A 13678-nucleotide genomic window follows, 5' to 3' on the forward strand; every position below is an offset into this window, starting at 1 on the left:
TCAAAACCTATTTGATGAGAACTAAATAGCATTTGAGAGCAGCATGGTATAATGGTTTAAATGTTGGACTGGGACATTAGGAGATCAGGGTTTGACTCCTTATTCAGCTATGGAAACCCACAGAGTGACCTTGGGCAAGCCACATTCTCTTGTTCTCAACAGAAGGCAATGGCAAACCCCCTCTTAACAAATCTTGCCAATAAAATTCCATGATAAATTTGTCTTAAGGCCATCATAAGTTGGACATACCATAAAGGTAAAAAACAGACAGCATTTAGTGAAAGGGATTTGCCAAGTACCTGAATCACAAATTTAGTGTCCATTGTACAGCAATTCACACCTCTACAACTAAAACTAGATATAGTGTTCACTCTTCTGTTTCCAGGATTACTTTTCAATCCTGTGAAAAACAGTTCTATGTTTCCTAATAAATATGACTGCCTTCTTCTGGAAGTTCATAAATGTGTTATCAGCATTTTCAGAATATTCACAATATATAAAAAAATTCTGCTGATTCCTTTGATTCTTCTCCCTCTCATCCTGATGAAAAAGGAAAACAAAACACATTGAAATGTCAACTGCTCAGACTTTAATTGGCTCCTACGTGACAACGGTACTATCACAGGGACCGTGATTAGCTCTATTTTACCATCAGTCACTACCCCATCCCCTAGGCATGCTTACTGGATTTGTTGTGTTGCTTAGGTTTGGTAGCAAGCTGTGGTACAAGTCCATTCCAATGTAAATTCCAGGCATTATATTGGGGGAGAGGTCTAAAACAGTTGTAGTCCAACACAGATCTTGGGTAGTACTTCAACCTCCACCCAAAAGTATCCCCTGCCATGTGTATGTGTATGTAAATGAGAGAGAGAGAGAGAGAGAGAGAGAGAGAGAGCTAGCAGCTACAGGACATGGAGCACTTGGGGAGCTGCAGAGGAAAGATGTTAACTTTGGTGAGATCTCCTAGGCTGCATGGGCCCTACTGTTCTTCACCTTGCTGGATAATACCAGGCTTGTTCTTGAAAGATCTGAATGACACCAGGATTACTGTGACAGTTGTACACTGCTTAACTTTCCAACTCATAGAGATGGAAAGACTATTAGAAAATATTCATAAAATCATCAAACAGCTTGTTTTTTGAGTCTTAAAAACCTTACTTAGAAGATGCCTGGACTGGACTTCACAGTTCAGAATTTACTCTGTGCAAAATTCACATGGCTATTCTACACAGAAAACAACATTTTCTATGCAGATTTTTTTTTTACTGCACAGAAAATAGTATTTCTGTGTATATGTCTGTGCAGAAATATATGTCTGTGTATAAATATTTTCTTCTGTGCAGAAAAAACTTTTTTCCTATGCAGAAAAAGCTGTCTTCTGTGCAAAGCAGCAGTGCAAATTTTGTGCAGAACAAGTCCCAAATTGCAAATAGGTTTTTTAAATGGTGGTTTCCAAAGTCCTTCTTGCAGCAATGAAGAACATTGCTAAAATTACTCATCCTTCAAGAAGACAATTAGTGACAACTCATAAAAACATCTATATTAAGCAAACCTAGTCCTGATAGCACCGTAATTTACCGCTCCACATTATGGAGTCACACATGACTCTTGACACTTGCACAGCACAATTTCATGATGGTATGGCACAGAAAGATTCTCTCTAAAAAAAGGATGTTCCATGAGTGCGACCAGGTTCCATAGCAAATCAGCATGGCAATTTATCTGGTGTCATCTGCACAAACCTGTTCAGAACTTTTATGCCTACCTGTGACTAATGACACCAGCATCTGCCAACAGTTCAAATATTCGTACAAGTTGTACACGTAAAATATCTCGACGCCTGCGTCGTTTCATATTCTAATAGGGAAGATAGAGCAGTACAGTGAAACTACATTCATACTGGCCAGATAACAAGTTTGTCATTAATGTACATTATTTTTTTAGCCACATACATTAAGGAACTCCAGAATTGCAATTCACATCTTTTCTGCCAGCTGACCCTGCTGGCCGGGGACTTGAATGTCAACTACATCTAGAGAGCCACAGGTTCCACAGTGCTACATTAATGTTTTCCATTCATTATGAAGAATTTATATTAAATTAAATTAGAAACCTCAATTTTTAAAAAAATGATTACCTCTGGCCTTCTTTCAAGTGCTTCTTTAATTATAGGATGCAATTCTTCTATTAATTCCCTAGATGAAAATTACAAATCAGTAGGATGATTGTGTATGATCAATATCTCTAGCTGTAAATATTAGAAGCAAAAATACTGGACAAGAACTATTGACAATGATTTAATAATCTATTTAAATCAATTTATTATAACACTAGTAGATTTTTTTTAAAAAACTCAATATTTCTTCATAGTTGATTAGAACAGATAAAATGGATCTCTACATAAAAATAGGGATTTTAAAATGGTGGGATAACAATGAGGAGCTTTTTAAAGCTACTGATCTGTTCTGCAAATACTGATCTGTACATATTCATGAAAGAAACAAGGGACAGACTGGGTCAAAGGAAGAAGTAGGATGCCTTTTGTACTAGCTTCCTCCTGCCAATTTTTTTCATCAAGAGAAGAGTGCCTCCTAGTGGATAGATGACAACAAGACCTCTGGATAGCAACAAGCAGCAAGAAATACAACTGTTACAAGTCTATCGCCTATATAATACTATACTGTTATAGCATTATTATTCCACTTTAACTGCTATGGCTGCCTCCTGAGGAATCTTGGGATCTGCAGTTTAGGAATGGGCATTTAGAATTCTTACCCAGAGAACTCTTTGGCTTCACTGAACTACAAACTCCAGAATTCCAGAGGAAGCAGCAACAGCAGTTAAGAGAAACAACAATGCTATAACAGTGTGGTGTGGTTTTGACCTGTGATTCACTGAATCATGATCAATCTAAGCATGCAAAGAATAACATTCCAAAATATTCAATCATCCAAGCATTCCTGCTTTCAGCAGCCAGAAAACTCATGGGCACAAAATCAATCTTAACTCTTGAACATACAGGATTTCCCATTTTCATAATAGTATTATTTATGCTTCACTTGACAGAACTAGCAGCTTTAAAAATGCACAGAGCATTTGTGTTTTTCTTCTTGTTAAGTAAATGTACAGAATATAATGATTACCTAAAAGCACCTGGACTGGTCCTGCCAAGGCCCAGCACAAGGGATTCTGTGATTTCCATGCTCTCAGAGCGCATCATTGGAACAATGTGCTTAAACAGGGATGAAGGGGACGGAACACCAATTATCTGGGAACAGAAATAGGAGCATCAGCATCTACTCAGCATCAGAATTAAATGCGATGTCTGGATTTCCATATCATTATTATGAAGAAATATGGCTGGTCAAGATAAGTTAATGAAGGATGAAAAAGGAGATAACAGCTGCTTCAATGTCCATTTAAAAGGAAACTGCAAATACTCAAGTAACCATGCTCACTCTTTTCCCAGGTTTTGTAAGTCATTTTGTGTGCCTTCCTATTATTTGCAATGTTTGTTATTTTCATTATTTTAACACTGTATTACATAAATCTAATTTCAGCATAGTTCTATTTTTATTTGCATAAACATGTTTGAAGCACAATTATTTCTTAATGTACTAAGAATTTATAGCAAAATCTCCAGGAGGGAGCTTAACATTTTCTTTTGAATATTGGAAATAACTTATTATACAAAAATATAAGTCATACGTTGTGTTAGTTGATGTTACTTTTAAATGAAAAAGTTAATCAAATCATGATATATTATAAAACTCTTAAACAAACTGGACTATGAACATTTCCAGAACAGTTCTTCAATTTTACATTTGCTAATAGTTTTTGGAGAATCCAAGAAGGTATCTAATCACTGTGTGATTCCAGGTATTTCATTACTCTTTATAATTTCTTACATTAATTTTTATAGTGTTGGTGTGCCCAATGTATGAAAATTCTTTTAATCCAAAAGAATGCGGCTTGTTATGTTTTGTGATAATATGATTATACAGCTAATATCTTTCTGAAGCTACAACACTATCAGAGAAGAACAAGGCATCAACTTTTTTTTGTTTCAATGACTATGAAAATGCCATTTATAATACAATATCAAAATTTGATGTTGGTTTTAAAGAAATTACCAAAAAGGTACCTATTTGCTATTCCATATACTATATTAATCAGAGAAGTCTTGCAAATTTGTCAGTGCATGCTTTGTAATTTGAACTCCTGCTTTATAAAAAGAAATAGTTTGGCTCTTTGGATCCATGGTGTGTGTGGGTTTCAATTTTGGAACTCCCCCATGGTGGCAAAATAAATAAATAAATAAATCACACCCCGTATTACTGAATGCACAAGCTTCAGCAGGTCCATGTTCATGTCGCTGTCATTTAATAAAATGGGGTGTGATGATCCGGGAACAATTGAATTTGCTAATCCAAAGGGCCAACCATATTTGCACTGCATATGATTCATTTTACTAATAGATAAAGCCCTGATCCCCTCCCATCTGAGTCTGTGTATAGATGCATAAATGCATACACACACAATTGCATTGCATCACACACCACATGATGGGATATAATACAAAATCTCTATGCACTATTTATAATCACAGCCATCCTCCATTTGGTAAAGGATACTCAGGCTGTGAAGATACAAGCACCCTGCCCTGAGCATAGAGGGAGGGCTGGTAGAGTTTTGGAAGATAACAAACTCAAATTCGCTCTAACATTTCTGGGGGTATCTCCCATGCATGCAAGTGTACACACACAGACCATGAGAAAAAAGAGATTTTAGGGGGGCCCATCACAACTCTTCATGTACACTTGCTCCACCTACAGTGGACTTCAGTGCTTACAAAACATTGTTTACAATGGATGCAAACTGATATTCCCACTTAGACTTTTCACTATCTTTCTGTTGGCTGGATCTATTTCTGTATGTGATGGGCCTCCAAGTATTTTTCATACAACTTGTAGGCATTTTACCTTCCATCCTTTCCCTTCCTGTCCTTCTCTTGTTTATTCTATCCCTCACTGGCTTCTCCACGTCTAAACCATGGACTGTAAATTCTTGGGGCATGTCTATTTGTTTTTGTGAAGCATCAGGGACACCTGTCAGTACAGTATAAATAAAAAAAAGATTACTATTTCTCTTCCACTTTCTTCTCTATATGTCTGTAATCTTTGTAAGAAAGTGAAAGTGCTGCCAGTTGTATTAAAAATACATTTGTAACAGCCTTATGTGGCGAACCAAAAATTAGTAATGTAAGTGGTAGCTCATTGGGAATGCAGCAGATAAACTACAATTTATAAAATATTTTACTTTCTTAAAGGGATATTACACTGGAAAGAAATTTATTTGATACTTATGATCAGAGCTCTCTGACTGGGCACCAAGACACAGTTTCAGTTTTCAAAGGGACAGGTAAACCATGGTGTACAACTGCTTGTATGCTTTTATCTTTCATCAGCTCTGCACTCTTGTTTCAGGCTTCCAGAAGACCAACAGCCATAATAACGTATGGAGTTCATTTTAAAAAAAAAATCTAGTAAATACCTTTATTGGGCCAAACAAACACACACAAAAAAAATCCTGCAAACTCTTACATGTCATTCATCAGATGAGGTGGTTGAGCTAAATTTCATCTGGAGAATCCCCTAAGTTTTTTTGCAAAGTTCTGGTTATGTCTATAATGCTCTATAAAGCTCAGTTCCAGGCTATCTGATGAAAATTCAGCCCTAAGAGGCCTTTTTCTTGGCCTCACCAGCCTCACTGGCATATCTGGCAGGAACATGAGAGGGTCCTTTTCAGTGCCTGCTTCTTGGCTCTAAGACCTCATTCTTATAGAGCAGTGGTTCCCAAACTTTTTTGGGCTACCACCCCTTTCCTGTTGGGTGACAGTCTTACCACACACTTTGGGAATCACTGGTATAGAGCCCAGTTCTAGTCATTCTGTTAGCAAAAAATACTTTTGAATAGGGTGCTGTAAAGGTTTTGTAGCTGTCTTCTAAGATTTTTAATGCATATTTAAATATATTTAATGTTACTGATAGTTTAATTACTTTTTAGGGATAACCTTTTTAACAATTATAGCCATATTGTATCAAATTTACTTTGTAATGTGTTTTAAGTTAACTGGGAAAAGCTGAAATACAAATAAAGAGAATACTAAGAGTAGTAAGCTCAATGGGAGTGAGAAAATAATTAAAAAAAACTCTCTTCAATCTGAAGATAAAGCCTCTGTAAGTTCAGACGATCCTTCCTGGTGGAGGTTATATGAACATGTTGAAAACTTGCATATATTTTTGTGCTGTTTTGCTTGGCTCAATAAAAGGTATTACTATAATATGGATTTTTAATTTTTCCTATTCCTATCATGACCATTATTACTTGCAAGACTCATGAACACAGTATCACACCAAACCTACTTCACTCAAATGATTGTAGTCCTGCTTCAAGCCCTGGTTTCTGATTCTCGTGTTTGACTAGAAACTAGATCTTGCCAATTTAGATATAACATCCAACCACAGTGAGACATTCTTAATAATGGTCAGGTGTAGTATCTGTCTTTTAACTGCAAAGACCAGCCTATTTATGATTTTGGTTATCCACAGAACAGTTCATTCACTTTTAAGCGCCTGTTGCAGCTTAACTGGTAAAATGTTGGCTTTATTGACATTAAAGGAAAACAAGAAAAATAAATCCCAAGAACATAATAAAGTAAATTTGAAAAAAAGGGATGTTCAGGTAAAGAAAGCTTTTGGTAGAAAAATGCTATCAATCAAGATGATTTTGTAGGCAAAGCTATAAAATGTTTTTATATATCAATTCACACCTTTTAATGTTATTTCTTTGCATATGAAAAGAGAATGAGAGAATGAGAGAAAATAACACCTATGTATTTCTCAACAGTATACCACTATGCAGGAACAATAAATGAACATACTTTTGAATCAATGCTGTAGCCACTATCTGGAGTAGACGCCAGCGTCTCAGGAGGGGAACATCTTACAGAACCTGCAGATGCAGAAGAGGATGCAGAAGTTGCTGCACTGCAGCAAAGAATCAAGTAGTTTCTCCAGAGCCCAACATAAGAGTCGCTGCTTATAGCAGTATTTACTTTCTTGGCATTGATAGGGCTGCTGTTAAAAGAAGATAAAGGAAGGGTTTTTTTTCTTTTCAAAATGGTATTTCATGAAGAACTGAATGTGTCTCGTTAATATAGCCTCATGACTCAGGACAGTATGAGCAATTCAGAGCAATGTATAATCTGCATATGTAAACAATAAAATTCTAGCATAAGATTAGTTTTCTAGAATATATTCAAATCCTTAAATATTCTTTCTAATCTTCAGTGTTGCAGGGGAAAAACAGGAACAACAATAATCCTCTACCATTACTCTTTCCTTAAATTCTATGAAAATCTTGATACTGCGCGTACTTTTTAGTACAGTTTATACTCAGCCATGTGGATAAAAACAACACTGAAAATATGTATTAGTCCTGCTAAATAAATTTTGTTCCATCATTCCATTTATTTCCAAGAATTAATCCTGTCTTTATTCTGTTTCATAACCAAAGTCAAAGTACAACAACTGAAAGACATACTGAACTCCTTACGTTTCCACATGCATACAGTAAAATAAAACAGGTTAATTTTAAGCAGTTATTTTAAGAAGGGCACTCACTTTATGTCAACCTGTGGAGACAACAATTGGAGGCGGGTATAAGAAAACATCCAAGCATAGCTCACAGCTGTAGGGCAATGCTTTGGAAGATGTTCCTGTTTCATAAAACTGGAAAGGCTAATAATCCAAGGGTCCTGGCCCTGAGTTACATGTGCAAATATCCATATATGTGATGGACTGATGACATCAAACTGGTGGCTAATAGGTGAGGAGCTCCAATCAGCTAATGTTTGCAAATCTATTGAACTGGGACAATATAATAACATGGTCTGTGTGAAGAAACAAAAATATATCAGTTTAGTACAGCAAAAATTAGAATTTTTCTCTGCAGCTAGAGACAAGATGTCTCAATCTTTTCTTTTTATTTAAGATACTTTTGCACAAATCAACCTCCTTAAACCCTCCCACCTCCCCCAAAATTAAAACTGTAGAAATCCAGTTTGGGTGTTTTGTTGTTTTTTGTTTTGTTTTTTCTTTCCCTTTGCTTTTTTGTTTTGTTGTTGTTGCTGTTGTTGTTATTATTATTGTTGTTGTTGCATTTTCAAAATTGGCACTTGGATACATGGAGTTGTTCATCCTTGCTTTAGATGATGCCTTAATGCTGAATAAAAATAGGCTGTTTTTAAGATATTCAGAGCTTTTCTGAAATAAACAGGAGGTTCCTCACAGTGGTTCCAATTGACGTGTTCTAGTCCCCAAATGTCAAAACTTCTTCAGAGTTTCATATGGCATTAGGTAGTGCTATCTCCACTACCTTGTACTGGTGGAAAATCCAGGCACAGTCAGACACATGTTCTAGACCAGTGGTTCTCAACCTGTGGGTCGCAACCCCTTTGGGGGTTGAATGACCCTTTCACAGGAGTCGCTTAAGACCTCAGAAAACACATATTTCTGATGATCTTAGGAACCGAGACACCGGTTGAGGGTTACACCCCAGCATGAGGAACTGTATTAAAGGTTGCATTAGGAAGGTTGAGAACCACTGTTCTAGACTTGGTTGATTTCAGTAAACTGAGGGAAATACTAGAGGTGATCCTGTGGTCAGGAAAACTAAAAGAGAAGGGAGTTCCTCCATGGCAGGGGATTGGACTGGATGGCCCTTGTGGTCTCTTCCAACTCTATGATTCTATGAAAAGAAAAGCTATGTTCCAGAAAACTGCTAGGGAAAGGAAAGACTAAATCAACAGGGTTGATGTTAGGTTCATCTACATGTTTTTGGGTAGGCACTTCATAGTTTGCCTTCTACCCTAATACACACATTCAGAGCCATCTCTACTTTTGCTAACAGTACTAGCTGTCCTAGAATAATTCACCAGAGAGACACGTCAACTTTTGAAAGGTCAAACAATAATTTTTTCAAGTTCGAGACAAACCAAGAGTTTTCCAAATTAGATTAAAGTGAAGCATATGCCTAACTGAAGCATGTTCCCTGTACACTCCCTGTAAATTTTGAGATCCAGAAAGTATTCCACACCATTCAGTTCAATATAATTGCTTTTACAAAACACATTAATGCTGCCCAATAAGAAATCATCTATTTCAGCATCTATTATTGTTCAGAAAACTTCAAATATGAAAACGTTTCTTAAATATCTTACCTGATCAGCACCAGTGAGATGTATGAAACTTTCCAGAATGGATGAACTCAATCTGTCCATTACATCTATGGCCAACTCGTCATCACCCTAAAATTACAAATATCTAATGCATGATAAAGTCTGGGAACAATAAGATAAGACAGTTAATTACATGCAACAATTAGCTTACCTTGGAAATGTCTAGGACTGTGAACAAGGCCCTTATTTCTTTAAGACAACTGACAGCTAGTCTTCTAGTAGCGGGTCTTGTGCTACAAAGAATGACGAGTGCAAAGCCTTCTACCACATGGAATACACTTGAATAAGGGTTTTTTTCCAGAGGAAGGGTAGGAGCAGTACCATTGCCTACACCACGCTGAAAGGGAGAAAAATGCACGAGTTATTAAAATAAATTAGGATCTATTATGTGTAGGAATTTATTAGCTGTTAGGAATGGGACCAACAGCACATGTGCTCACTCTTTCCTAACAGTGTGTAATGAATAGGAATGCCAAACACAGAAATATAAATATTTAATTAGCTGTAGGAATTGTGCAGCTCATGGGATTCGTGCATAAAATTTTGTGACACTTGGTAGAGTGATGAACACTTATGCCATTTGGTCACTTACAAGTGAGAAGCATTAACTGCTCTATGACAGAACAATATTTAGGAACAATTCATGAAGCACAATTATACCTGAGCTTCTTGAGTCTTATTTTGCATTTGGACTGCTTGTTTCCACTGATTAATTAACTGCACTAACATCTTTACTGCGTTGTCGAGAAGAGTTGGGTGAACATCAGTGACTTCACGGACAATAAAGTAAACAAATCCTGACAGAACATCTTCCCGCCAATCTGGAAAATCCAGCATTAATGCTTGCAAAGTATTGAAAGCCAGTGCACGCAATTCTTCATCCATATGAACTGTTAGCCTATTAGAAAAATAGGACGCTGTTTAGAATCCAAATAAAGTGTTAGTGCTTTTATATGAAAACCTGCTTCCATCTGGAGAAGACAGAAAATAAACATAAACAACAACGATCTGGCACAACCTGAATTGTTTATAGCCATAGTTCAATTACTGGGAGTTGATGCAAAAAAAGTGCTATTAAGTCATGGTTGAGAGATCAGAAACGAATTATGGGGTCATATTTCCCTCCAAGTCCTGCATTCCCAGGAGTCAACCACAAGGCCATCTAGCCTAAGTTCCTGTTATGCAGAAATACACAACAGACTCTTGAGAAATGGCCCTCCAACCTCTATGTAAAGAACTCCAACCAAGTAGAGTCCATTAGCTCATAAGGCAATGCATTCTACTGTTGAAGAGCTCTCAGAATGTGCTTCCTAATGTTTATGTAAAATCTCTTTTCTTGCAACTTGAGTCCATTATTTCATGTCCTAGTCTCTGAAGCAGTAGAAAACAAGCATGCTCCCTCTTCCCCATGACATCTCTTCAAATATTCAAAGATGGCTGTCATGTCACCTTTTAATCTTCTCTTCTTTAACATAATGGTAACCAGCTCCCTAAGTCATAACTGGATGGTTTCCACACCTTTTATCATCTTTGTAGTCCTCCTCTAGACATGTTCCAGCTCATCAATATCTGACACCTTCCTTTTCTTTTCCAAATGCTCAGCAGCCTCCAATGCCACCCCCACACCATTAATAGTCAAACAGAAATAGAGGGAAGAATAGGAAGGGGTCTTGTTTTTTTTTTAAGAGGAGAAATCAGTTTGATAAAGTGTTGATAGAAGAAGAAAGAGAGAAGAGAAGTCAAATAAATTTAGCTTAGAAAGTTCAGGTTAGAGAACAGGTGTGAGAGACTTGAAAAGCTCTGATAACAGGCTAGGAAGGATTAAGAAAAGTGAAGAGGGCAGATAGCCGTCAACAGTTGAAAATGACATATATGATTATGTGACTCCTGCCTCTGAACTGATGTAAGAGCATACAGCCCATGATTGTAGATTGCTTTTTTCTTCACCATCCAGAGAATGTAAATAGCTTTTCAGATCTTGAGTGGAAAGGTGAGATAATTTTTTAACACACCAAACTATTCTGCCCTACTGCAACAATATCTCCACTTTAAATACATTTCCGATTTGAAATAATCCATAAAATCCAAAATTAAAAACGGTTTCGCCACATTTTAAAAGAAACAAAAACTAGGGATTTCTTTTCTTCTTCTTTTTACCTTGCAAGTAGTTCAATAAGGTCAGTTCTGCTCATGCCATCTGGAATTAATCTTGGGATAGCAGCAATACAAGTTCTAAATAAATCAATTTTTGGTTTTCTTTCCCCCCTGTGAAAATAAACAGTTAAAATAACCAAATGATAGCCTATTTGGCTATTAGCATGATGTATATGAATAATGGATTCAATTAAAGTTTTCTTTTTTCTATGATGGATAAATTAAGACACATTAATGCAACTTTATGGCTGAAATGAAGAGAACCTATGTTCTTCACTATACATTAAGTCCTGAATTAATGAATTTCAACAATGTTTTTGTGGGGAGAAATATGCCCCAACTTCCTTTGAATGGCACACAGTATGACAATGAATGAGATGTAAATATAATAAATTGGTTACATACGTGATCATGTCTTCAGGTTCCTTATTGGACATCTGTATACTAGTCATGCACATGGGTCTTCCAACTTCTTTGTCTAGATGCCTAAGGATGCTGTCTAATGCTTTTCTTACTTGAGGATAATATATTGACATTCCTGAAGAGGCAATTCAACAGCATTTGATGTTCAAATCTGTGCTTCACTATCTTGATACAAGACTAAGACAATTAAATATAGTTCATTTGTTTTAGTTTTTCACATTTTACACTGGCTACAATCACACAGCATAAGGAAAGATTTATGCTCATTAGTCATCCTGAAACTCCCTGAATGTGGCACAACATCGTATCTGTTAAAACATGCCAAGATTCAGAAGCTTTCACCTTCTCTTCTAGCTTTAAGTTGTTTCTCTCTGTGTTATTGGGAAATGGGACTTATTCTCCTATCATATTGGTCTTTGAGGTTTCAAATGTTTCTTCACCAGTCTCTAGAAAAAGATTCTCATTATATTTTGCAAATACTGAATTAGCTAGTGAATACACTTGTGAACTTCTGCACAGATACTTTGTAACACAATTCTTTCTATAAAGCTATAATATTTGCGTGTGATTAAAATTAAATACAATTAGCCTGGGACTTATGAAAAACGAGATCTTTTCTAGGTGCATGTGAGATATGCAGCAAAGTATCACAGTGCAGAGGGCTCCTATAGAAGTTTCACCTACCATTTATTCAAGGTACTCAAAATCCAATCACTCAAAGCCACATAGTCAGGATTCTGCAAACAATGAGCATGCTTAGTCCTCATTGGGGTGTTTTGTAGGGGAAGGTTATTTCTTGGGTGTCTGTGCCTGAAAGTCTGGGGTTTATTTGTTTGCTCTTTTGGTGTACTTCCACAAACTATGGGATTTGTCCAGCTTTGCTGATACCTCACCCTCTAAACTTGGGATGCACTGCTATTAATATACAAGATTATTCTCAAGGACTATTCTTCATGGCCTGAAATAGACAGGCCAAATAAAGCAGATTTGAATAGTTTGGGGGGGGGGGCATGGTGTTTACACGATGCACCCCCCCATAGTGGCTTGTAGCCACACCAAGGGCACAATAGGGCACTAAAAGCCAACCCAAAAAGATTGATTCCTGGCTGAAGAAGATCAACTTTATGGCTTGAGACTGCGGCAGCCACCACTTTGGGAATAGCCAGTGCAGTCAGTACGGTCCTGGTTTAATTGCAGCCAGAAGCTGCTCCTACAGGGTCATCTGCTTCACCCTCATGATTTGAACAAGATTAATGAGCACCTAGCAACAGCAATAGCTAGAACATTGCTATACCGCTTATCACTGAACTAGCCCTCCCTAAGCGGTTTACAATGTGTGAGCCAATTGCCCCCAACAAGATAGGTGCTCATTTTACCAACCTACAAAAGGATGGAAGGCTGGGTCAACCTTGGAGCCTTCCTCTAGGATTGAACTTACGTTGTGACTGCAGTACCTGCATTTAACTACCGTGTCACCAGGGTTCCACCGGGGCATCTGCCTCATAGTTTGTGTTACGTACTTTATGACTTGGTGTGCTACATGTATTTACTAGGAATAAAAATTCCACAGATAGAATAATTTAAATAATTTAAAGTCCACTAGCAAGATAGATTCTACTTAGAAATAAAATACATCACCAATTCTGTATCACTATGATTCTCAAATGATTTGGGATTTAGTTGTTTGAAGCAATAACTCTCCTTACACTCATCTGACCACAGTCTGGGGCAGGTTTTCTCAACAAGAATTCCCTAGAACCCTAGTGTTCCATAGTTGCTAGGGAGTCTATTGAGATTGGG

General features: G+C 37.0%; 1 protein-coding gene across 3 annotated transcripts in view; it reads right to left on the reverse strand.

Moving 5' to 3' along the window:
- Positions 1 to 13678, reverse strand: part of FRYL (FRY like transcription coactivator) — a 183589-nt gene that overhangs the window by 75476 nt on the left and 94435 nt on the right. For all 3 annotated transcript variants that reach the window (XM_089525215.1, XM_089525212.1, XM_089525213.1), the window contains 10 exons: positions 11861 to 11993; positions 11459 to 11566; positions 9962 to 10199; positions 9453 to 9638; positions 9284 to 9370; positions 7686 to 7954; positions 6944 to 7139; positions 3144 to 3268; positions 2138 to 2195; positions 1766 to 1857 (listed from right to left, as the gene is read on the reverse strand). In XM_089525215.1, coding sequence (XP_089381341.1) covers positions 1766 to 1857; positions 2138 to 2195; positions 3144 to 3268; positions 6944 to 7139; positions 7686 to 7954; positions 9284 to 9370; positions 9453 to 9638; positions 9962 to 10199; positions 11459 to 11566; positions 11861 to 11993 — 1492 coding nt within the window. The remainder of the gene's footprint in view (positions 1 to 1765; positions 1858 to 2137; positions 2196 to 3143; positions 3269 to 6943; positions 7140 to 7685; positions 7955 to 9283; positions 9371 to 9452; positions 9639 to 9961; positions 10200 to 11458; positions 11567 to 11860; positions 11994 to 13678) is intronic.

This window comes from Sceloporus occidentalis, unplaced genomic scaffold (assembly GCF_023333645.1).
Source record: "Sceloporus occidentalis isolate IW3139 unplaced genomic scaffold, rSceOcc1.0.p SCAF_5, whole genome shotgun sequence".
NCBI classification, from domain to species: Eukaryota; Metazoa; Chordata; class Lepidosauria; order Squamata; family Phrynosomatidae; genus Sceloporus; species Sceloporus occidentalis.